A 24,801-nucleotide genomic window follows, 5' to 3' on the forward strand; every position below is an offset into this window, starting at 1 on the left:
CAGTCCAACCCTTAATATCATCCAGAGTAAAACATAAAAAATGTTGACTGGAAATCAACATATTTCAAAGGGGTGTGATTTTTCCCTTGGTGGGTATCTAACAGAATTGTTTGGAGCCTTAACGAATGACACCCCTGGTCTTCTCTTTCCTTGTGTGACAGTTCACTGAATGCTGTCTTTATGCTTCATGCCTCAGGTCACATGGCCAGGTACACTGCCATCCTCAATCAGATTCCCAGCCACTCCTCATCCATCCGGACTGTCCAAGGGCCTCCTGGGGAGCCTGGGAGACCAGGCTCACCTGGAGCCCCCGGTGAACAAGGACCCCCAGGCACACCAGGCTTCCCCGGAAATGCAGGCGTGCCAGGGACCCCAGGAGAACGAGGTAAGCTGGGCCCCTTCTCTCAGAGGAACTCCTCTGAGCTGGGTGCAGGGAAGCAGAACGTTCTAGTGGTGTTTATACAAGGATAAAGTCTGAAACAATTGAGTTAAATTAATTCTGCCCCATCTATTCTGCAGTTTCTTGTTTATTTATCTCTGAGACTGAGAAAATTGAGCAATCTGCCAAGTGTTTATCAAGAGCCATATCTACTTACATGAAAGAGGAAGGTCAGAACCCCCAAATCACCTCTGAGAGGGTTTGAGCTAATGAAAGAAAGATATCCCCTCTAGATGGATGAAGTCAAAAAGAGTGCCCCTTCCAAGTTGAAGAATTAGAAAATGATGCTGCCCTCTGACCAAACATGGCATCACACCAATGTCAAGGCAGAGAACTCACTCTGGTGGTTTGCTGGTGCTTTATTTGTGCAGTGTCCAGACTGGGCAACGGTCAGTGGCAGTCCTGAGAGGAGTCATGAATTGTATCAGCATATGGTTTACATATTCCTATATAGACTGTGTCAGCTCTAAACTTCAAATTAAAATACTGTCTGTGGCTCATCTTCCTATTATATCAGACAACATTTTATTTAGTAGTTTCATGGGCCAATGTTTTGTCTTTCCCACTAAAGTTTCCTTAAAACAGAGATTCTACCTTAGCCTTTTCTTCCACCATCTACAGGTCTTAGAAGTATTGTGTAATACAATAATAAGACTTTTGACTGAATCTATAGTTGACTAAGATCTTCCATTCCAGAAGCAGGTAAAGGAGATGTGGGAAGTCAGGGTTGCATATCAACCATGAAGAAAGTGATGGGAAAGAGAGACAACCAATCAGAGTATTTTCTAAGATACATTTTGTAGAACATAGACCTGGGGAAAAACTTTTACCTGTCTGCTCTGTGAGCCTTATTAGTTTTGTGGGAGGGGTAGGATATATTCCTTGTATAAAATTTGATTTAAAATACAGATTACAAAAACAGTATTTCATATTTATTTTGACTCATGCCAACAGGCCTTGTGTATTTCTGCCTCTGCACTTTTGTACATATTGTTTTGCCTCTTTGGAAATGTCCTTTCCTTCCTTTGTCTTCCGTACATCTTACTCTTAGTTCAAGACTCAGCTGTCTTATGCATGAAATTGTTATTTATCACCCCAGAACCCAAGTATCTCCGCCCCCATGAACACCTGATCCCCTACTGTCTTTTCTTTCTGTTTTGGCATTCATCGGCCATTAGTGAACAGCCAGGTTGTTGAGAGCAGGTGTTGGTTCTGAATTGCTTTGCACAATACTTTGCACTTAATAGGTACTTACTAGATAGTTGTTGCTTTAATTGTGACCCAGTTCTGATTTTTCTTTCTGAAAGTTTTCCCCTGTGTCAGACCACAAAATCAGCAGATGTAGAAAATGGCATCATTCCCTCACAACTCACCAAAGACCTGGCAGCCTGGAAGGTGGCCCCCTCTGTCAGCAGGGCATCCTCTGATGCTGTCAATAATGGAGAAACTGTGACTCAGTGAGCACAGAGCCAGCACCTGAGTCACTCCCAGCAAGTCATAAGTTGTCTTTGTTCTTTTTGGAAGTCTTAGTCCCGTTCTTGCCTTGCCAGACCAAGTCTCTCCTGCTCTGCAAGTGCACTTGAATGATTAGACCACAAAAAAATCACCCAAGCATTCTCAAAGGGCAGCCCAGACGACCTTTGGAAATATGAATTTCCATGATGTAATTGTCTTACATACATATTGATGTATATTCTAAAGAGTACAGTAGACAAGCAGAATCCTATATTTCACAAATGCATAAAAGATGACAGTAAGACAGAAAGTGAGACATGCCCTTTGAGCATGGGGGAAACGTGATTTTAGTTGATCACAACTTGAAGGGTGTGATTTTGCGATGACTATTATAGGTCAGGGCTTATAGGCCAGCATCCAAGGGGCTCTTCATTCCCGGCAAAGTTATTTCAGCTGCAGCTGGGGTTCGCTGCTGCAAGGTAGGCAGTGATGTTTGGTTCTTAGCCTTGGGATCCAAATATCCAGGAAAGATTAAGAGAGGAAAGGTCTGTCTTTCCACTAAGTCAAAACAATAAAATTTAAAAACTGAAGTCTTCAGCTATCTTTTCTCTTTCTCATTTTCTATAAAAGGAAGCATATGAAGATACTGGGGTAAGGCCAAAAAGGCTCAAAGTCAGCCAACATCAAGACTTGAAATAAGAGCCAGAGACTGTGTTGTTTTTTTTCTGCCGTATAAAAATCCAGTCCTGAGCTGTATTCCTTCAGCTGCCACTCTTGGAGACAGGGTCTTGCTCTGTCCCCTAGACTGGATCGCAGAGGTGTGATCTCGGATCTCGGCTCACTGCAACCTCCGCCCCCCGGCAAGCAATTCTCCTGCCTCAGCTTCCCAGGTAGCTGGGACTACAGGCAGGCACCACCATGCCCAGTTGATTTTTGTATTTTTAGTAGGGACAGGGTTTCACCATGTAGGCCAGGCTAGTCTCGAACTCCTAACCTCAACTGCCCCCACCCCCTGCCCCGCCTTGGCCTCCCAAAGTGCCGGGATTACAGGCGTGATCCAGCGTGCCCAGCCTGATTTCAGTCTTTATGCAACTCCTTTAGTTTCCATAATCCCTCCAAAATTTTTGAATCAGAGAAACCATCTAATCATCTAACTAACCTAACTATCTAAAGATTTGCATTTTAGATTGTATAGCTGGACAACTGGAATTTATATCTGGTTTATCTTATACAATAAGTCAGCAAATATTAAATGCAGGGTTTACGTAAGGTTTTTCAGTTTGGCAGACAGATAATACTACTATTTATAGCTTTTACTTATTGGGCTCCAATTGCATCTGCCAAGTGTTGCGCTCAGTCCTGTACACACTACCTCATTTGGGTAAAGTGGAAGACCTGGTTTGGATAAGGAAGGAATATGAAACATTGCTGAGGGCACAAACTGGGAGATGGTAAATGCTAAATGAGTTATATAGAATATAAATGGTTTCAGAATGTAGAGGAAGATGTCAGTCACTGTGGTCTTTGAGAAGAACGAGTATAGACATTTATTAAGCAACTACTATGTGTCAGTCGCTAAGCATGTTATGTGATGCTCATAAAAATCTTATGAGATCAGGATTAGTTCCATGTTAGGTGAGGAGGCTGAGGCTCTGCTAGGTTGTTAATTGTCCAAGGTCACACGGCAGAACAATAGGGGTCTAGAATTCAGATCCAGATATGTGTAATTCCGGAATGCCTATGCTTGCTAGCTTCGCCACTTAACTAGCTATGTGATCTTGACGACTTAAACTTAAAACTTAATCTCTGAATCTCCGTTCATTCATTCAGTGGTACTTACTGAGCATCTACTACACTTCCAGCTTGTGCTGGGCATTGATCACATGGTGGTAAACAGGGTATACATTTCCTGACTTTTGTGACACCTTACTGTTAGCGGGAGATGGATATTAAGCAAATAATAAATGAATCATTTAATTTCAGTTGTAATTAGTGCTGTGAAAAAGTACAGGATAACATACGGCATACAAAAAGAGACCGACTTGATCAGTGATGTTTTGCTAAGACCTAGAACTTTAGTAGAAATTTGCCATAGCAATAAGAGAGTTGGGGAAGAGCATTCTAGCAGAGGAGGCAATAGTGTGTGCAAAGGTCCTGAGGTGAGAAAGGGCTTGAAACCTTAAGGCAATGACTCTCCTTTTCACAACAAATAATTTCTCATGTCTCTTACTGTTCCAAAATAAAATTCATAGATATTAAATATAACCTATCTTCACATATCATTAAACAAACAACACTAAATAGAGAAATTACAATGTTCTCTAGTGTAATACAAAGGAGAACTAAAAGGAAAGTAATTTATAGTCAAATAATTTATTCCAATATGTATTTTAATGTAAAAACAACCTCTAATCATTTCATCAACCAGAAGTTCCCCTACAAGTATCAAGAATGTCTCCTAGGGATGACACTGCCCCTACCAAGCTCCATTGCTTTGGATAACAGAAAAAAGAATTGTGTAGTTGGAGCTTGGTTAGTTAAAAGGATAGTAAAAATTCAGGAGGAGGGAGGAGTAGACGGAGGCCACAGGATGCAACCAACATTTTTGTGAGTCTGGGTAAGGAATTTGAACTTATCCTAAGAACAAGGTAAACTTTCTGCAATTTCTGCTTCAGGACACCATTATAAAGACTTAAGTCACTCTACATTTGTCTCTGTTGTGTTCACAGTGGTGATCTACTAAGATCATAAACGCATGATTGCATTATGCAAATAAATGTAAATTATCTTGTCCTGCTTTTCCCATGTGCTCAATAGCAAACAGAACTCCCCCAGGAAAACGAAAGTAAACAAGGAATCAGCCTTCCTTTGAGCACCGTGAATAGGTAACATTCCCTCTCAGAGACTCAGACACGGCAGCATGGCAGGGAAATGGTGCACCCACACTAAAGCTAAACCTGTCTCCCTAATGCTTGGGTTAAGCTGTGAGTCAAGAGGACTCAGACATCTATAGAGAAAACTGAGTTCCAGATTGATTTTAAAGCTGGGAGAGAGAAGTGGGATATTCCTGTGGTTAAAAAGAGCATCGCGTTTCTGAGTAAAACCGTAGCACTTCTGAGCCAGAAATGCTGCAATGGTAAAAATCATTTTTGTGAAATTTCTTAATGTCCCATGTATCCTAGCTGATTCCTGGAAAAATTATCTCTGTAGGACAGATCATCTTGATTAAAGATCGAGTGCTGGTAGAGCTTTCGTTATTATTTGCTAAATGGCACTTAAATATTTTCAAGTCTTCCCTATGATTTTGTATTACAGTGGATATTCAGTTGCATGAGATGTGTTCTTTCTTTTTATTGCTGTTAAAAATTTGCTGAAATAGGCTGGGCACGGTGGCTTACGCCTGTAATCCCAGCACTTTGGGAGGCCGAGGCAGGTGGATCACAAGGTCAGGAGTTTAAGACCAGCCTGGCCAAGATGGTGAAACCCCGTCTCTACTAAAAATATGAAAATTAGCTGGGCATGGTGGTGGGCGCCTGTAATCCCAGCTAGCAGGGAGGCTGAAGTAGAGAACTGCTTGAACCTGGGAGGTGGAGGTTGCAGTGAACAGAGATTGTACCACTGCACTCCAGCCTGGGCGACAGAGCAAGACTCCTCGGGAAAAAAGAAAAAAAAAATTGCTGAAATAGGCCGGTAGCAGTGGCTCACACCTGTAATCCCAGCACTTTGGGATACCAAGGCGAACAGATTGCTTAAGGTTAGGAGTTCGAAGCCAGCCTGGCCAACATGGTAAAACCCTGTCTCTACTTAAAAAAATACAAAAATTAGCTGACTGTGGTGGCTTGCACCTGTGATCCCAGCTACTTGGGAGGTTGAGGCAGGAGAATTGCTTGAATCTGGGAGGTGGAGGTTGCAGTGAGCTGAGATAATGCCACTGCACTCCAACCAGGTGACAGAGCAAGACTCTGTCTCCAAAAAAAAAAATCTGCTGAAATACATGTTACCTTCTTCCTTCTTTAATTCTCCATCCCTTGCCTCTCATTTCCTGAAAAATGAATAAAGATAGTTTTCTCCTTCTTTTTTCCACCCAGTACTCATCTGGTAAAGTTCAATTAGAATGCCCTTCAGAACAAGACCTTTCTCTGAAAGTTTAGTGGGTTGTGTTTTCCTAATGGTATAGTCATCTTAACGCATTGACAAGGAATGCTCTTTATTTTCTTCTTTGCATCATCTTTTATTGATTTTTTTTTATTACAAAGTGACTCTTTACATTGATCATGGCTGCAGAAAGAAACTCTATTAGTGATCTATTGCTGTATAACAAATTACTTTAAAACTTAGTGGCTTAATAGCAACAAATATATATAATGTCCATTTTTGTGGGTCAGGGATGTGAGTTTTATGTCGGTGCTGTTGGCTAAGAGTCTTGCATAAAGTTGCAGTCAATATGTCATTTAGGAGGCCAGTCATCTGAAGGCTTGATGGGAGCTGTTGCATCTGTTTCCAAGATGGTGCCCTCACAGGGCTGTTGGCGGGAGTCTCTGGCCCTGGCTGATGATTGGCAGGAGGACTCAGTTCCTTGCTGCGGAGCTCTTCGTGGGGGCATGGTTGAGAATTCATTTTCAACGCATAGAGGCTGCTTTCCTCAGAGCCACTGATCCAAGAGAGAGAGCAAAGAGGAGTTCCCATTATAATTTTGGCATCTAGTCTCAGAAGCCCAAGCTTTTACTTTCACCATATTCTATTTGTTAGAAGGAAGTCACTAAGCCTGGCCCACACTCAAGTAGAGAGGAATTGGGCTGCACACTTTGGAGGGAGGCATTTTAAAGATTTTGTGAGTGCCTGTTTAAACCATTACACTCTTCTAAATTAAAACAAGGCCTTCTGGCTGTGCATTGCAAAGAGGTTGATGCTCTCATCCACTGAAATGATTTCCAAGCAGTATGACGTCTACAATGCTGAATAATGAAGGGCTCTTGTGAAGAGTTGGCTTACCCTGCCTGTTTTCACCATTTGTGTTTGTTTTTCTCTCCTGTATTTTTAAATCATCCAAATGACAGATGTAGGTTTTCAGAGGGAAATGCAAGATGCAGGTGTAAGCACCTTTAAAAACAGTAGCAATTATTGGGAAAAATGTTTTTGAAGGCTACTAATACCTTTTGTGTTCCTGTTTCTGAAATTAATTGTAATTAGAACAAAATCCATTTTCAAAACAAACACAAAGAATGAGAGAAAAAAAAGCTGTTGACAAATTAAAATTACCATTAAATTATATTTCCATGCTTTATAATTAGTAGAATATGACTGTTACAGTAATAAAAAGCTATAACTAGTGTTTTGTCTTGTTTTTGCCGTGGAAGCTAGTATCATTGTTTCTGTAGATAAAAACATTTTAAAACTTTTAATTGGAAAGTCTATTAGTCAGTTTGAACAAATATTTGATAAATCAATCAATGACTGATTAATCCTACTGCATTAGTGTGTGACACATGTCATTCAATACCCAGATAGAGTATACTTTCTTGATTTGGCCTTTAATGATTTCTTTCTGTTCATCCTTTCTTACAATGAGGCTACCTTATCCCCGAAAACAAATTTTAATGTACATTTTTCTTTTATTCCTCATAATACATGAAATACAATAGTTATTTCATAAGTCATAACTAGTTTATAGTGTTGATAACCTCTTGGCTAGCTTTCTGACTGCCATTCGTCATTCACCCTTGAGCCCTGATAAAAACAAAGGCCCATGTGGATATTGTGCATCAATCCTGAGACATCATGGTGACAGATTACTGCCACGTGAACAATGTAAGCATTTCCTTTCAAGTTGTTGTCGTGTAATTTAGCCAGAAAATCATGGCAAGTGTTCTAAGAAGGAGATTTGGTTATACTAGATAATAAAAGAGAGAGAGAGAAAGAAACTCCTTTTTCAAAAATGTAGGAATGTATTTTGTCATTTTCTAAATTTTCAAGCCTTGAACATAAGTAAAATGGAAATATAATGTAGTTTATATGATAAAACCAAAGTTGTTTGTATTAGCTGTGATAAACAGTTTTTGTTGAATTTTTTGACATGGCTTTCAAAGCCATGACTGTAATAAGTTAATTATCAAAATGTATTTTTAGAGGAGGGTGAAAATATGCAGAGAAAAGATATATTCATTAATCTTTTCCATTTTCATGGTTCTAGATTTGACTTTGGCATTAAATTACTATGTAAATATAGCGAAGGAGTTTGACTTTCCTGAACTTCTTTGCTAGTTTGGAAAAACATGATGAGTATCCTTGATTTTGGATGTGTTTATCTTTTTTTTTTTTTTTTTTACTTTAATTTCTGGGATACACGTGCTGAACGTGCAGGTTTGTTACATAGCTACACATGTGCCATAGTAGTTTGCTGCACCTATCGACCCGTCATCTAGATTTTAATCCCTCCATGCATTAGATATTTGTCCTAATGCTCTCTGTCCCCTTTCCCCCAACCCCCTGACAGCCCCCAGTGTGTGATGTTCCCCTCCCCGTTTCCATGTGTTCTCATTGTTCAACTCCCACTTATGAGTGAGAACATAGTAATGGGTCATCCATGCTGATCATGAAGGGCTGTTGTTCATAACACATTTTGTTTTACATTCTGTAGACCCTGACCTCATCCCAATGCCTGGACACAGCTCACTTTTCTAAGAGTGGAGAGCATCATGTCATTTTCCAGTTTTGCAAGGAATGAAGACCAAGCTCCAATTTAAATATCATCAACTGGTTGACTATTCAAGCTGAACCTGAAATATTCATTTTTAAGCTATAGAAATTGGCTCCTTTTGCCACTAATTTTGAATAATTTATAATTTTCTTAGTAGTCAATAGTGGAAATAATATAATAGAAGGAATTATCAAATTTTATTTGATTTTTATTCCTCTTAAGAAGGAATAATCAAAATTTTGTAGCAAAAAGTAATAGATGGGCATTTGGCCTGACATTCTTAGGCCAATTCTTGTACCGGTGAGGTCATAGTGTCAGTGGCAACACTGGGTGAACAAAAAGCCCAGATTCCTGATGCCTGATTTAATGCCCATTTTCTCCTGCCACTCACCTGCGTTGCAAATGGTCAACCTGCAGGCTACACTAGCCTAGTGTGCACCGATGAACTTTGCACCTCATCTTCTCTCTCTCTCCACCCTTCTCTTTTTAACTTCTACTATTCCTTCTTCTCCTCTTTCCTTCTTACTGCACTTCTTCCCTCTCGCTGCCCACATTTAGGTGAGTCTGTGGGCAAAATACCAAAGGACCCTCTACCTATACTGTCTTGTCTGATAGAGACTAATAGAAAGACCTGAAGTGCTAACCCCTATGCCTTGATCTTGCTTTGGTTAGTGGATTCCTTTGACCACTGAGTGCCCCCACTTAATGATTCAACCTGTTTTCCTCTGGATTTTCTGTGGAACTAGCACAGGGTTTACTGGTAGAGCTAGGGTCTACAGGACTCCAGGCTGCCTTAACCAATGTATTGCCTTGTAGCACCCAGAAGGAGCAGATCCAGGTTTTGTGGAACCTGAAGCTTGGGGTTCCTCTTGAAGAAAAAGAATACAAAGTCCGAACGTAAAATTAAGTAGGAGGTACTGAAGGTGACCCTTACAAGTTAGTGTCTCTCCATAGTCTGGCACACAAAGCTTGTCGTGCTCTGGACTAGACTAGCCTTATGTTCTATTGCCTGTGAAACAACCTGAAACTGCCAAAGCCATACCAAACCAGTTCTGGTCCCCCAGGCATGTTCTGTAGTCTCTTACCTGCAAGCCTTTGTACATACACGTTCGTCTGCCACCGTGCCCCGCTGCCACTTCTTTAGCAGATAATGCCTGTTCTTCAAGACATCATTTCAGGCTCAGCCATATTGGAAAGCCTTGTGGAGTCCCCACAGGACCCTCAGTTCCGTGCTCTCATATTCTGCTGTAGCTGTTTTCACATTGCGTTATAACTACTTGTTACCTGTCTGTGTTTCCTACTCCATGACAACCTGCTACATTTAAGAGGGTTGCTTTTGACTCTGGATTCCCAGTGGTTGATGTTGGGACTGGGCTAGGCAGTTTGTGTTGTTTGCCTTCTCCTGGCTTTAGCTTCATGGTGCTGTGTGTCCAGGCCCCTTTGCCCTCTGCTCTTTGGCAAGGTCAGCCCAATGGGAAGCATTGAGGAAGACTGGAGGGTACGAAGAAGGGCAAACCCCACCCCTGCCTCCTCTGCAACTCCAGCTGTAGCCGCCACCCCTCTGTGCCCCTGCTTCTACTGGACAATCTCCCCCTCTGTTTCTAGATCCTACCAGAAACCCTTGGGCTCTGGGCTCCAGTCACAATTTTTTTTCTCAATGTCTGTACTCTCCTACGGGTAATAGTGGTTCTGTGTTGTTGCCAATTTGTAAGTTACACCTTTGCTTGGTTTCTAAGCTTTTCCATCATCCATGTTATCAAGTCTCTGTGTTAAATTCCAAATTTCGTCTGTCTGAAAGATCTAGACTGGTTTGTATTTCCCTGGCTGAGCCCTGAATTATAAAGGCACAGTAGATGGCCAGTTGTTACATGAAAAAGACAATGGGAAGAGGGACCTTTAGCAATCATTTGCAAGGCTCATTTACGTATAAAACAACTACGTGTTTTCCATCCCTGTCCATCTTAGCATAAAGCATGCAGCCTCAGAAACTGGTACTAGTCCTACAGACCAAACATGTAGAAATAGAAGAGCTTAACAAAATGCATACAGTACTTATTGAATTGAGTCCAATTAATCTGCCTTCTTGTAACTAGGCGCTAGGTCCAGTACCTTGCACTTAGTAGGCATTCACACAAACATTGAGCGAAGAGCAGACTGTACTTGCAGTCCATCGCCAGCATATCCCAGGCAACAGACAGTATAATAACACAGCAAGCCTTGATCTATAATCTCCATGACTCTTTGGTACAATTACAATGGAAGCATTCCCCAGGCCTTGCATAGCTTCCTGGGCATAAGTCCTGGGAGTTCCTCAGAATGTCTGGGGGTGAGGAAGGAGTGACTGTGCTCCAGAAGCAACAGAGACTCTAGGCTGGAGTGCGTGGTGTGGTCAGTGGGGCCGTAAAGATGAATAAAACCTCCCAACTCAGAGGCCAAAGGGTCAAAGAAAATAGGAAACAGGCAGCCAAGGGCCAGCCCCCGGACATGTCAGTGTGAGCAGGATAAATCCTCTTAAAGTGAACTCCAAATCTTGCTCAGGGCAGACAGCAAGTATACAAATTGAGGAAAGCAGCTGAGGAAATGTGGTGATAAACACGGGGCTGACTGCTGAGGCCAGAGAGAGTGTGCAGACACATTTGGCAGGAGGTTTTGGAAGCCATAACTATAGCAAGTAAGACAAGAAAGAGCCTTCAGGTCCAGCTTAGGATAGAGAGGCAGGGAGTGCAGTGGTTGAGCACAGAGGCTTCTGCGCCAATCTGCCTGGATTGAGATTTTGGCTGTGTTATTTCCTAGCTAAGGACAAGTGACCTACCCTCTCAGGATCCAGCTCTCTTTCAGGGTTATAGTAGTGCCTGCCCTTGTGGCTGTTGTGGAAATAACATGAGTTTGTTCATGTGAAGCAGCTGGCATCCAAAACCTAGTGAGATAATTTATAGGCAGTGCTGATACACTCTCAGGCACATTTTTGATTTGTCAAAGTCTGCAATCAAATTTTGTATTCCATTCATTCATCCATTGCTTTAATAGATGTTTCTTGAGTGCTTAATGTGTGACTGGCACTTGGAATATAAGGAAGATCTAAAACAAACAAGTCCCAGATTTTGTGGGCCAGAAAACAAAAATATTGGCAAGTCAGTGTTAGGTTAGCAGTGAGGGAAAATCAGGTAACCTGACATGGTTTCTAATGAGACTCTGAAGAATGAATGAATATGACAAATGTACCACTCTGATGGGGGATGTTGTACAATGAGCGAGGTTATGCATCTGTGGGAGCAGGGTGTATATGAGAAATCTCTGTGTCTTTTACTTGGTTTTACTGTGAACCCAAAACTGCTCTAAAAGATAGTCTATTAGAAAAAGAGAGAGAAGGAGGAGGAGGAGATGGAGGGAGGAGACTTCTTCCTGATGATTCTAAATATTATTTTGGTTACTCTACAGAAAACTAAGGGTATTTTAATCTTGGCTAAATCATATTTTTGCAAAGTTAGATCTTAATTTATATTAGGTGTGCTCATTTTAAAAATTGCAGTACCTCAAACTTAACTGGAGCCAATTATATTCAGCTCTAAAAGACACTAGTAGTTGATATCACCACCACAGAAGCAACTTGTCAGAAAAAGCAGTGTTCATATAACCAAGGTGTGGAAAAATGAAGCTTCTGCCTAAGGAATTTTGTCTGTTGATTTTTCAAAGATATGTTTGCTTATAATGGGCAGCTGAACTATTCACAATAGCAAAGACATGGAACCAACCCAAATGGCCATCAATGATAGGCTAAAGCAAATATGGTACATATACACCATGGAACACTATGCAACCATAAAAAGGAATGAGATCATGTCCTTTGCAGGGACATGAATGAAGCTGGAAGCCATCATCCTCAGCAAACTAACACAGGAACAGAAAACCAAACACTGCATGTTCTCACTCATAAGTGGGAGCAATGAGAACACAGGGACACAGGGAGGGGAACAACACACACTGGGACCTGTCAGGAGAAGGGGCAAGAGGAGGAAGAGCATCAGGACAAGTAACTAATGTGTGCGGGGCTTAAAACCTAGGTGATGGGTTGATAGATGCAGCAAACCACCATGGCACACGTTTACTTGTGTAACAAATCTGCACGTTCTGCACATGTAGCCCAGAATTTAAAAGTAAAATAGATTTTAAAATAATAATAATGGGAAGTTGAGTATTGGTCTAGGTATTCAATTCATTTAGTCTTTCAGTATTTATTGGGCCACCTAAGAGTGGCTATGGACTGACGCCAGAGAGATAAGTAAGGCACGGCTCCAGCAGTCAAGAGTCCTATAGTTTTGGGGCCATGTGGGCATGAGAATAGGTAATGCAATGGAATACACAGTACCAAAGGAGCACAGTTACTAAGAAAGCAAAGAATTCCTTCACTCATTCATTCTTCCATCTGTTACTTCACTCAACAAATATTTGTGAGTTACATATTATGTGGAAGACATCGTATTTATACATTGGGGATATTTACACATTGGGGATATAGCCATGGAATAAGATAAATATTCCTTGCCCTCTTGAGTCTGTCATGGTTCTGCCTACTATAGTTATAGAGAAGTTTTGAGTTGGGTCTTAAAGAATGAGGAGAAGTTATGGAGGCAGACAAGGTAAAGGGCATTTCAAAAGAAGGAAATTAGCATTTGGGAGTCCCATGGGTCTCCTGAGTCTCAATGTTTTTGTGGAAAGGACACTGGTACATAGCACTGGTAACCCCATCTCAGCACCAAGTGGCCCCACCTTGGGTCTGTGCAAAAGAGATCTATAATGGGCCGTGACTGGGTTTTGTCTGTGAAAAATGACTTTATACCCAGGCTCCACTGCCCTCAGGCATCTCATGGATAGTCACAGGCTGATGTTTTAGGACGTTTGATTTCCCTCCTTTTAACTAGGTCCTACAAGGCTTATCAAAAATATATCCAGATCTATTTTTAGAGATCTGAAGTCTCTACCCTTAGCCTTTGATCTCAACCCTCATCTAAGGTACTTAAATACTAATTTTTAACAAGATTGCTTCACTCCAAAAAATGGCCTACAACCAAGTTCAGTTGTCATGGACATGAAAATTCCTTCAGTATGAGAACTGTAAGTGGATATGTGGACAAATATTAATGTATTCACCTAAATGTAGTTTGTAATATAATACCTTGAAGAATAATAAAATCAGCCAGGCGTGATGGCTTACGTCTGTAATCCCAGCACTTTGGAAGGTTAAGGTGGGCGGATCACTTGAGGTCAGGAGTTCGAGACCAGCCTGGCCAAAATGGTGAAACCTTGTCTCTACTAAAAATATAAAAATCAGCCAAGCATAGTGTCACACACCTGTAATCCTAGACACTCAGGAAGCTGAGGCAGGAGAATCGCCTGAACCCAGGAGGCGGAGGTTGCAGTGAGCTGAGATTACACCACTGTACTCCAGCCTGGGTGACAGAGTGAGTGAGCCTCTGTCTCAAAAAAAAAAAAAAAGAATAAAATCTAAAATGCCTTGTTAATATATAATTGTGTCTTTAGGCATTTTCCTTTTCCTTTTCTAAGGCATTTCGAGGGCTGAAATTTTTTTTCAAAATGTTTTTGTGAGGCTCTTTCTCTCTTCTTACCTCGACATATGTTACAGATAATATCTGATTCCATTTATTTTTCTCTGTATAATGAGAAAATTAAAACAACCAGATTTTCTATTCCCAATCTTCACCTCGTACTTTCTTTATGAGTGAGCAAAAAACAAGTCAGGAAACTATTATCAGGGGATGAGTCCCAAGAATACTTCCCCAGATGTCCTCTTCTCCCTGATCTGTGTCTTCTTGTGGAGAGTTAAGCATTAGGAGCCATCCTGTTAAAGATGATCCTGCACCATGAGGTCGTGAGAGGCCACTGAGTCACCATGCTCTTAATCAGGAACAGCCTGGTGTTAGTCATCAGTATATTTTATTATGTTCTAGTTCTTTCAAAATTACTTGTTTCCTGTTGGTAAAGTGACTCCAGTTCAAACAGAACAAGAGGGATTCTCGGCTAAATTCCCAGATGCACACTGGGGCACAAGCACTTACAAGTGAAGTAGCACCTCTCAGCTAAAAACTACAAACTCTCATTAGCTGCTAAACTAATACCCAGGAGGCTTCCGCAGCGTGCTTGTCTGTCTGAACAACTTGATTAGCAATTGAGCATTAAATATTGATGAGTCATAGTTAGCCGTGTGCTTTTAAAACTCAGATGAGATGGTATTTTTACTTTTGAGAAATCGTTGTTTTCCTTATGGGCTCCTAAGAGAAGAACCAGGCCCTAAACAGAAAGTCACAGGCATGGTGGTTAGTACCCTGGGCTGTCATGGAGGTACTAGTCTTTTGTAAGCTCAGATAGCACCATCAAGGTGACATGCAATAGGATTGGGTGTTTGGGAATTCTAGCAATGAGTAGACCAACCTGGATGACTCCTAGCAAAGAAGAAGAGCTTTTTAAAGGAGATGCCAGGCTATGTCTTGACTACACGAGATCATTACTGGGAGCACAAAAGATACCAAAGCTGCAGGTTAGAAGCAACCATTATATGTGCAGTGTAAAATCCAAAAACCAAAACCTGTTAGTTCTTCACCAGAGTCTTCTTTACTAATGATTTCCAGAACAAATCATACATCAATGCTTTTCTTTCTGGAAGTTATCAAGTAAGATGTTAAAAGTGATTATTTTCAAGTGCTAGCATCTTGCTTGTTGCATCTTCTAATTTGTTGACAATGAATATGCATTATATTTAAAGTAAACAAATATTTGTAATTTTTAAAAATTGCAAAGCCTTTCCATGCCTGCTGCCTGTCAAATTGGCCATTTTTCATTTATTGATGTTTCCTCCTAGGCTTTGCCAATTCAACATAATTTCTCAGTAGGTATCATTAAACAGAGATGCTGTTCTGCATGCTGCTATTTCAAAGCATTGTTGTACATGAAATTCAGACAGCAAAGATCTTCCGTGATGTAAGTAAGCCAGGGTAGCCCAGACCCCAGTCTAATGCAACCTTATCTTGGGCCTCAATGTAGGTGCTCTCACCTTTGAAGTGATCTTGTGATAGGACCTGTTTAGATAATGAGGTGTCAGAGTATATGTTTCTTTGTGTTTGCCTGTGAAAACGTATAGTTTGTTAATAGCACTGTAAATTATAAGAGGTCCGCTCCATGGAAAAGAAACACGAATACATTTAGATTTTTATGGGGCTGAATCAGCCAAATCAAACACAGGCTTTTCCGAAGCTTCCAAGTTTTAATGGAAACTCACGCTCTTCAGAATGTTGCTGCCTAATTATAATTCATGCCTTTTGCAGATACATTACAGGGTGGACCGAAAGGAAAATGTTAGACGTGTTCACTTGTGATTTCTATTGTGTTACTTGTGGAGTGCCAGCTGCATAAGTCCAGTGGCCTGGTGCGTGCAAAGACAAGGACCAGTTCTTGGCAGGCTGTGTGACTTCAGTAGGAAGGAGAAAGAGAGACTGGCAGAATAGCAAGTACAGACCACACACTCAAATACAGAATCAGACTTCAACATGTGATTCTACATATGCTACCAGTGTCAGAATTTAATTTAAAAGTCCCGTGGTACTCATAACCCCAAACCAACCCACTTAATTGTCTTCGTCAGAGAAGCACTTTTGAACTCCAGACAAATGGAATTACCAAGATTTTTTTCAAAAAGAACTTTAAACATTTTTTTAAAAATTATTTTAAACAGGTCTAACTGGTGTCAAGGGAGAAAAAGGAAATCCAGGCGTTGGAACCCAAGGTCCAAGAGGCCCCCCTGGACCAGCAGGTAAATCTTCCTTCCTAACAAGAAACTGCAAATGTACATTTTTATATTCACTTGGCATTGCAGTGGAGGAAAATGGTCATCTTACATCCTAGTATGCAACTGAAATGGCTGTATTTCATATTTGTGTTGTTGGGTGGCTTCTTTGTTAATAATGATCCTCGCAATATACAAGCCCAAAAAGTTAGAGCATATTCTGGGATCTTATTGTTTGTGTGAGTTAGGATAGGACAGACTATGCTATAGTAACAAATACATCCCAAATGCTTAGTGGATTTGTACAATAAAGCTTTATTTCACACTCACACAAAGTTTCATATGAATAAGGTAGCTCTCTTCCATCTCAGAACCCACGACCTCTGTAGTGAATCATGTAGCCTCCAAGAGAAAGATAAAGAAGGCACATGGGGCTGGGTGTGGTGGCTCCCTCCTGTAAGCCCAGCATTTGGGGAAGCCGAGACAAGAGGATCGCTTGAGGCCAAGAGTTTGAGACCAGCCTGGGCAACGTGACGAAACCCCATTTCTACAAAAAAATACAAAAATTTAACCAGGCGTGGTGGCATGTGCCTGTAGTCCCAGCTACTTGAGAAGCTGAAGCAGAGGATCACAGGAGTTCTGGAGGCTGCGGCTACAGTGAGCCATGATGGCACCACTGCACTCCAGTGTGGGTGACAGAGGGAGACCCTGTCTCAAAAAGAAAAAAGAAAAAAGAAGGCACATCAGTCTCAACTTCCTAATCAGAATGAGATGTCACTTCCATTCACATTTTATTGTCTGGAACTAATCACCTAGCCCCAGCTGAACTGCAAGGCAGACACAAAATCTAGAGAAATACAAGGCTATTTGGTGAGCACTAGTATTTCCTGCCATGGCAATCTTACTGAATGAGTTCTGTAGAAGTTTTGAGTTTTGTGTATTATGTGCTTTTAGAATGGTCTCCAGATGATCAGACTTTATATTAGAATTATTATAATTTGCAATCTTATTGTAATATATATTTATAATGTCAGTCTTAGCCACATTGAGTAAAGTGCTTTACAGATTTTTCTTTCCAATCTAGTAAGGATTTTGGAAAATACTTTCTCGGAGGGAGGTTCCTAATGCGATAGATTCATTTTGAGTGTAAATATTTCTGTTATTAGAGACAATGTGAGGAACTGATATAACATCACACATTATACAGAATGGGTGGTTGGTGAGTGCTGATTGAGGAGCTGAATATATGAGAGCCACCACGCTATTCAAATAGAAGGTGATACTTCTTCCTACTTTTCATTTCAGTTCCAGTTGAGAAATTCCATTATAGTTGAAGAATGCCTTTTCAACACTGTTGGAACCCAGGCCTAAAAACAAACAAGCATACAAGCCAAAAAACTCTCATACTGACACATTTCTTCAATTCACAATAATTTTAATCCTCCTATTTTTACTCAATCTGAATTCTCAATTAATGTAAACTAGCTTAAAGCAATTTTGGATTAGTATATTGGGTCAAGTTTCAAACTTGTCATTGGTCCCCTCCAGGACAATTTCACACTCATACAAATTTACTTTAATTATCTCGGGCCATAAACCGGTACTGAATTACATAGCCATTCTAACTGTTGATGAGGTTGAGCTTTAGTTATCTGGGGCCATAAACTGGTACTGAATTGCATGGCTATTCTAACTAGATGATGAGGTTGAGCTCTGAGTGTGTTCATGTTTGCGTCTGTGTGTGTGCACGCCCATAGATTGGGTTCATAAGGAACTGCATTGGGAAACAAAAGCTCCAAAAAGAAAATAAGGTTGAAAATGGAATGTTTCTTTCCCTTTAATATCCAAGAGGTAATAGAAAAAATACATTTTGCTTCCTAGTTTCCTGAACTGATTAAGAGCATTGACATCCGGAAGGAAAAGTGGTTACACTATGATCCTCTGCCTAGGGAATCCAGTCTAAGAAAAAGAACTCAATGAATAGAAAGATGTTGTCCTAATTGTCCTAAAAGTTGCTTCTTCTAAGAGTTAGTTTACTTCTTGGTTGTCTCAAAACTCACCCTGTTGTGGCAAAAGACCAACTGTTTCTATCTGTGGGTACTTCTTAGGACCTTCAGGGGAGAGTCGGCCTGGCAGCCCTGGGCCCCCTGGCTCTCCTGGACCAAGAGGGCCCCCAGGTCATCTGGGGGTTCCTGGACCGCAAGGTCCTTCTGGCCAGCCCGGATATTGTGACCCCTCATCATGTTCTGCCTATGGTGTGAGAGGTAAGTGTCACAAAAAGCCCCTCTTGTGGGCTTTGATCAATGTTTCACTGTGCTTATTACCGAAATGGGAAGGTAGTGCTATGAAAAAAGTTAAATTGGTTATGAATGGGAAGCAGAGCTTGAATGCCTCACTTCCTTAAATTATCCCAGACATTTCCTATAAAGTGCAAATTGCTATAGAGGCTACTCCCTTAAAAACCTTAAGAGCAAATTCAAAATAACAGCACATCTAAGTCTTCCTTGCTTCCAAATGATGACCTACATAGACTTGGCCTCTGACTTCATGTTTAGCACGTTTGGAGGACATGGTTGAACATTCTTTTGGAGTCTTCATTCTTATGTGACAGCTGTGATGTGGCCAAGACATCTCATAAAATTTTACTCTTGGTTTGGGGAAATGTCAAACTTGGAACTTCTCCCGTAATTAAGAGGGTCCTTAGATTATTTTCAGTGATCTCTTGCATACCACTTGCATTTAGGTGCATTTAAGCACCGTATTTTAGGTGACCAAGGATAGTTGTGAGAGTAAACAAAAGTCATCCTGTCCTTGCCTTATCACTAACTACTGGACTAAAAGAATATCCTTCCTGAAACATCTGCAGTGTGCATGCTGGTGTGCTGTGCAATGGCCCCTTTTCTGACATCGTCGCTGTTGGAAGCATCAAGAGAGAGGCTGAGGGACTGCTGTGGGGCCATGAACTTACTAGTTAATGGATTTAAAATTTTCTGCTTCAGTAGAAATTTAACCTTATTTATCAGAGGAATTGGTCAACAAAGTTTTGCTGATGTGTTTTTCTCTGTTCATCTTTTCCCTCCCTGTTCTCTCAAATACTCCTATCCCTTCTTAAGATCTGATCCCCTACAATGATTACCAGCACTGAAGTGGAAATCCTCCACTCTGGTTACATTGGCCCCGGGCATTTGGCTATGGATACAGAACTGTCCTGTCCACCACCACCACCACCAAGCCCCTGCCCCTAACAGTGGACACCCTGCTTCCCTGCCTCTTCTGCATCCCTGCCTTCACGCTTTCAAATCTCTTGCTCACTCTGCTCCAAACATGATGGAGTGATAACATTGGAACTTAACCAAATCATATATGTCTATTTTAATAGACACTGACTGCTCCATGTCAGCCTGGATAGAGGTATATGATCGTGTGCCAAAAATTTATCCCAGACTCCGCTGTGTGACAGCTCCGTAATAAAGCCTACTTAACTGTGCCTCCTCCTCCTCCTTCCTCTCCCCACACAGGACGGATGGGCATCTTTCTCCTTGACCACCCTACTCTCCCTTCCTCCCCTGATCACCTCCCCTCCCTGCTGTCCTCTGGTGATGGACTTCTAACACGAGATTGTTTTTTTAAATGTCTATTTCTTTTATAATTTTGCTGAGTTTTCAGGGTTTCTTCTGTAAATAAAACATATAATATTTAAATGGTTGGCTATGATTCTAATTTTCTAACAATTTCTGTAATGTATCTTTCCCTTGGTCTGTTTACTAACTGTCTGAAATCTTATGGGGAAGGTACAAGGGGCGTGGTGGATTAAGATACCCACTGCTTTTTACCCAGCAGGATATCTCTGTGTCTCTAAGGACCCAGGTGAGGGGAGAATATCAATTTATGATTCCTGGGTACAGCAAGTCCCCACCCCCACTTTTCCTCTTTAGCTCCCCATCCAGATCAGCCAGAGTTCACCCCTGTCCAAGACGAGCTGGAAGCCATGGAACTGTGGGGCCCCGGAGTCTGACAGCCTCAGAAGAAATTGAAAGACCAACGGCAAGAACTCTTAAGGCATCTGGTTTGAGAAAATGTTGTTATGTGGTTTGTATGCGCCTTTGGGGGGCGGGGGTGGGGCTCATTTCAGCAGCCTAAATCTCCTCCTTGGATAATGTTAATATTATTGTTGTTATTATTAACAAAATATATATATATATTTTAAAAGTTCCCTTAATCTATGACATGGTAGAAATGATTTCCCTTTGGTGTTTTCATGGCGTGTCAGATGATTTGTTTTTCCAGAGAAGAGAGCTCAAAGAGGAATTGGGAAAAATAAATTGAACTCTGAAATCTTCTCTCTCAAGTCCTAAAATGAATGGATATGATTGTGTTTGAGGGAAATAATATGCCCGCAGCAGGAAAAGAATTCAAAGAGGTTCAAAGAATATGTCACTCACTCCTACTTGCTATAGGAATAACCTTGCTGATAAGAAAAAAAGGGACATAATTGGACAAACTACCTCTTGCTTCATTGATATGTCCAACTCTGAGATCACTTGGTAACCGGTTTCATGGGTATCCAAAAATCAGCATTTGGATATAATCTTTCTGAATTTGGTAATTTAAAAAATAGATTTAGTTTTTCAGTGGTTTTAACTCGTGAAATAATGACTTTCCACCAGCTCTGATGCAAAGAGATATAATTTTAATGAACAATTTATCCAGCAGTGTGTTCCAGGGGTTGCCTCTCCTTATCTACAGGGATTACTTTGTACATGCAGATAAGTTTTCGCAAACCTACTTCCATTTTCTTTTGTAAGCAAATAAAACTTTGAAACAATGTATGTGGATTCTTTTTTCTGCATTTCTAAGTATCACCTTAAGCTTTTGTAGTCTCCACTGAGTGTCCTCCAGAAAGACAACAGTTAGTTGTCTTCCTTTAGGTAAGCATTCAAACTCTTTCATTTGTTTATTCATTCATTCATTCATTCTGAATGCAGTAGAAAACAGAAGAAGCAGTTGACTTGGAACTAAGAAATTAGCAACATTTTAATATTCATTTATAATCTACCAGGCAGTAAAGAGCCTGCAAATGCATGACCTCTGCTAAATAAGTGTTTACCAATAGTTGACTGAGGAGCCCACCTATCTTCTGATATTGAGGAAAGCCTAAAAACCCCTAGAATGCAGAGTGGGAATGAGGTTGAATCGAATAGACTCTAACCCTTAAACCGTACTGTGTCTTTTGCTCACAAAGGAAAAATCTAGGTATTTGAGAAAGATTTGAGTTCCATTATGTGCTAGTTGAAATAGAAACAAAAGAGAACCATAAATTTAATATGTGCTCCTTCTCCTCTGTAACATCTCTCTAGTAACAGCTAACTTTAAAAAGTAGGGATGAGATCATTTACAACTAGAAGCTGGATTCTTTCTGGATCAGGAAACAGCTAACACGAAGAATGGCGTCTGTCTGATCGCCAGGTTCTCTGACTTTCTGTCCTTCTCATAATCTCCTGATCTTTGGAGATGAAAGAAGACTTCATCTGAAGGATTCAAACAATCTACTTGTGTACCTTTGATGGGGTGGGGTGGGGGCGGGGGGCGGGTCTAAGCAAATCAGTTTTTTTGGTGTCTTGCAGGGAATGAAAGGAGACAATGAGTAGATAACCAGCAGCCATTTCCTTTCAGTTATGGTATATGATTCTGCCTGAGAAAGCAGGATTTATGGGAAGGAAAACTTGTCTAAGGCCCATCAAGACGGCCTGACCCAGAGTCACCTAAGAGAACTCTTCCAATTTAAATGATTGGGGTGTGTGATCAGTTGCTTCTTACTCTGTGTCTCAGATTTCCTAGTCCATGACATTTAATAGTGAGTATAGAGTAGGATATTCTATACATTTTAGTATTTGGCCCTTGGAAGCAAAGTTTAATACCATGTCACTCAGAAGACTGTCAAAGTTTGCTTATAAATGGTAAAGTATAGACTACCAGAGATTCTAATCCATTCACATCATTCTCGACTTGTGCAAATACACTTGGCTTTGATTTCACTTGGTGATCTAAATTTGTTTATTTAAGCTGTAAGAAAGTTACATTAATTTGGAATGTGTCATCACTTGGACCCAGTATATCAGATTTTTATTTAGTAGAATGTTAAAAATAAAAAGTGTAACTCAGATTCTGGATGTTCGAGTTTACAATACATTGCCTGTAATAAAAGCTGATTCTGAAATGCATTTTTCTTGACTTACTTTGGCAGAAATATACTTATATCTTAATTTATAGTTTATAAGTTTATACCGTTTTCTAAAAGTAATAAAGCATCATTTCATAAAAAATACATTACTCTTCAGAAGTCTCATCACATTTGTTCCAAACTCTCCATTTCTTTTGGCAATAGTCATTTTAGGGTAGTATTTTATATTCCAAAAGACACCAATTTAATTCTAGAACAACTCTTTTTTTTTTTTTAACGTCTTCTGCCCCACCCCATTTTTCCATATTAAATATTACTGTGAACCAGGGAGTGTTTTCATTCTGGAGATAAAACCATCAACAAAAGAGATGTGGGCTCTGTCCTCATGGGGCATCCTTTCTGTTGCTGGAAAAAGACAGGAAACATGTGAACACACAAGCAAAATTAAGTATTAGACAACATCAGGTGCGTTCAGGGTGGCATGGCCATAGACAAATTAATTACCAATCATGATGAATATGAAAGACACAGATAAGTTCCTAAGACAGGAATAACAATGGAGGAATCAACATCTGCTTCCATTTGGGTGGGAGGGGCCCCTCTCTGAGGGGCTGACATTTAAGTAGAGACATGAAGATAAGAAAAGGTGTGGGAGATGAATTCAAGGCCAGGGTTTGTCAAGTACAGAGGCCCTTTGTCAGCAAGGTAGGTGCCATGTTCAGGGAATTATAAGCAGGCCGGTTGGCAGGAGAGTGAGTGGAAGAGTGAACAAAATAAGGCTGAAGAGCAAAGCAAGGGGGACTGTATGTGTGAAGTTAGTGATGTGCATTTTATTTTATTAATAAATTTATATATTTATAATATATATTATAATATATATAATATATAATACACACAAACACACACCCCATGGAATAGTACTCAGTCATAAAAATGAACAAAATAATGGCATTTGCATTGACCTGAATTGAATTGGGGGAAAGTGTAGGGGGCAGGGTGGCAAGGAATTAAAGACTACACATTGGTACAGTGTACACTGCTGGAGTGATGGATGCGCCGAAATCTCAGAAATCACCAACAAAGATCTTATTTATGTAACCAAACACCACCTGTTCCCCAATAAACTATTGAAATTAAAAAAAAAAAAAAGAAAATTCTCTTGAATAGATTTGACCCTTTTGGAATTAGGTATAAATTTAGAATCAACTTACTAAGTTTCATGGAAAAAAAGTTAAAAAATTTTAAGCATTTTACTGATGTTCTAAATGAATGCTAGGATAAGTGATATCTTTGTATTATTGCATCTTCCTATTAATGAATATGGCATATTGTTCCTTACACTTACTTTTTATATTTTTTAGAAACATTTTATAATTGATAGGAAGTTTTGCTCATATTTTTTATGTTTAACTTACAGTATTTGTGTCTGTTGTGGATCTTTTTTTCTATTTTATACATATATTATGTATACTTTTCCATATTTATATTATAGAAAATATAATGTTATATATTATAAGTATTACATGTACTATATATTATAATATATAAATGCAATATATACCTACAAAAAAAATAAAAAAATAAAAAAATAAATTTCATTAGAAGCAACTGAGGAGTTGTAAACAGAGGAATGACACAATCAAGTGTCTGTTTTAAGTCAGTAAAGGGAAAATTGCTGTTTCATGGAATCACACTGCTGTGTTTATGTTCTGAAGTTGTCACTGTGCAGTTACTATCGGCCAAGCCTATCCCAGGAGCTTTAAAGTTGTATCAGGTAGGTTGGGCTAGGCTATACAGTGGTAATAATCCCTAACATCTCAGGAGCTTAGCACAATACACACTTCCTTCTTGCTCACACAAGAGAGCAGGGCAGCTGTCTGCCACATCTGGGCTCAGTGTTCCACACTGCTTCGGCCTCGGACACTTCTATGTTAACATGCACTCCAGTCATCTCCAAGGCAAGAGGAGAGAGAGCATGGAGACTCGTTGCCCCACGCTTCCTTCAGAAGTGACACCCATTATTTTCACTCATGGATCTTTGGCCTAAGTAAATCACATGACCACAGTCAATGGGGCGGAGAAGTACAGCGTTCCCATGTGCTAGGAGACAGAAGAGAACCAGAAATATTGGCAAGAAACAATAAAATCTACCACTTATGTTTTAACTCATTTGAACCTCCCAACAACCCAAGAGCTAGTCCACTACATCCTGATTTTCCCAGTAAAGAGACGAG

General features: G+C 40.3%; 1 protein-coding gene across 3 annotated transcripts in view; it reads left to right on the forward strand.

Annotated features, from left to right (window-relative positions):
• Positions 1–22,703, forward strand: part of COL14A1 (collagen type XIV alpha 1 chain) — a 251,199-nt gene extending 228,496 nt beyond the window's left edge. For 2 of the 3 annotated variants that reach the window (XM_033202599.1, XM_033202600.1), the window contains exons 45-48: positions 197–385; positions 16,336–16,413; positions 18,495–18,650; positions 20,322–22,703. In XM_033202599.1, coding sequence (XP_033058490.1) covers positions 197–385; positions 16,336–16,413; positions 18,495–18,650; positions 20,322–20,401 — 503 coding nt within the window. In that variant the 3' untranslated portion in view covers positions 20,402–22,703. Of the gene's footprint in view, positions 1–196; positions 386–16,335; positions 16,414–18,494; positions 18,651–19,499; positions 19,874–20,321 lie in introns of those variants that run through there. The other variant, XM_033202601.1, reaches the window with a different exon arrangement.
• The last annotated feature ends 2,098 nt before the right edge of the window (positions 22,704–24,801 follow it).

This window comes from Trachypithecus francoisi, unplaced genomic scaffold (genome assembly GCF_009764315.1).
Source record: "Trachypithecus francoisi isolate TF-2019V2 unplaced genomic scaffold, Tfra_2.0 Lachesis_group7, whole genome shotgun sequence".
NCBI lineage: Eukaryota > Metazoa > Chordata > Mammalia > Primates > Cercopithecidae > Trachypithecus > Trachypithecus francoisi.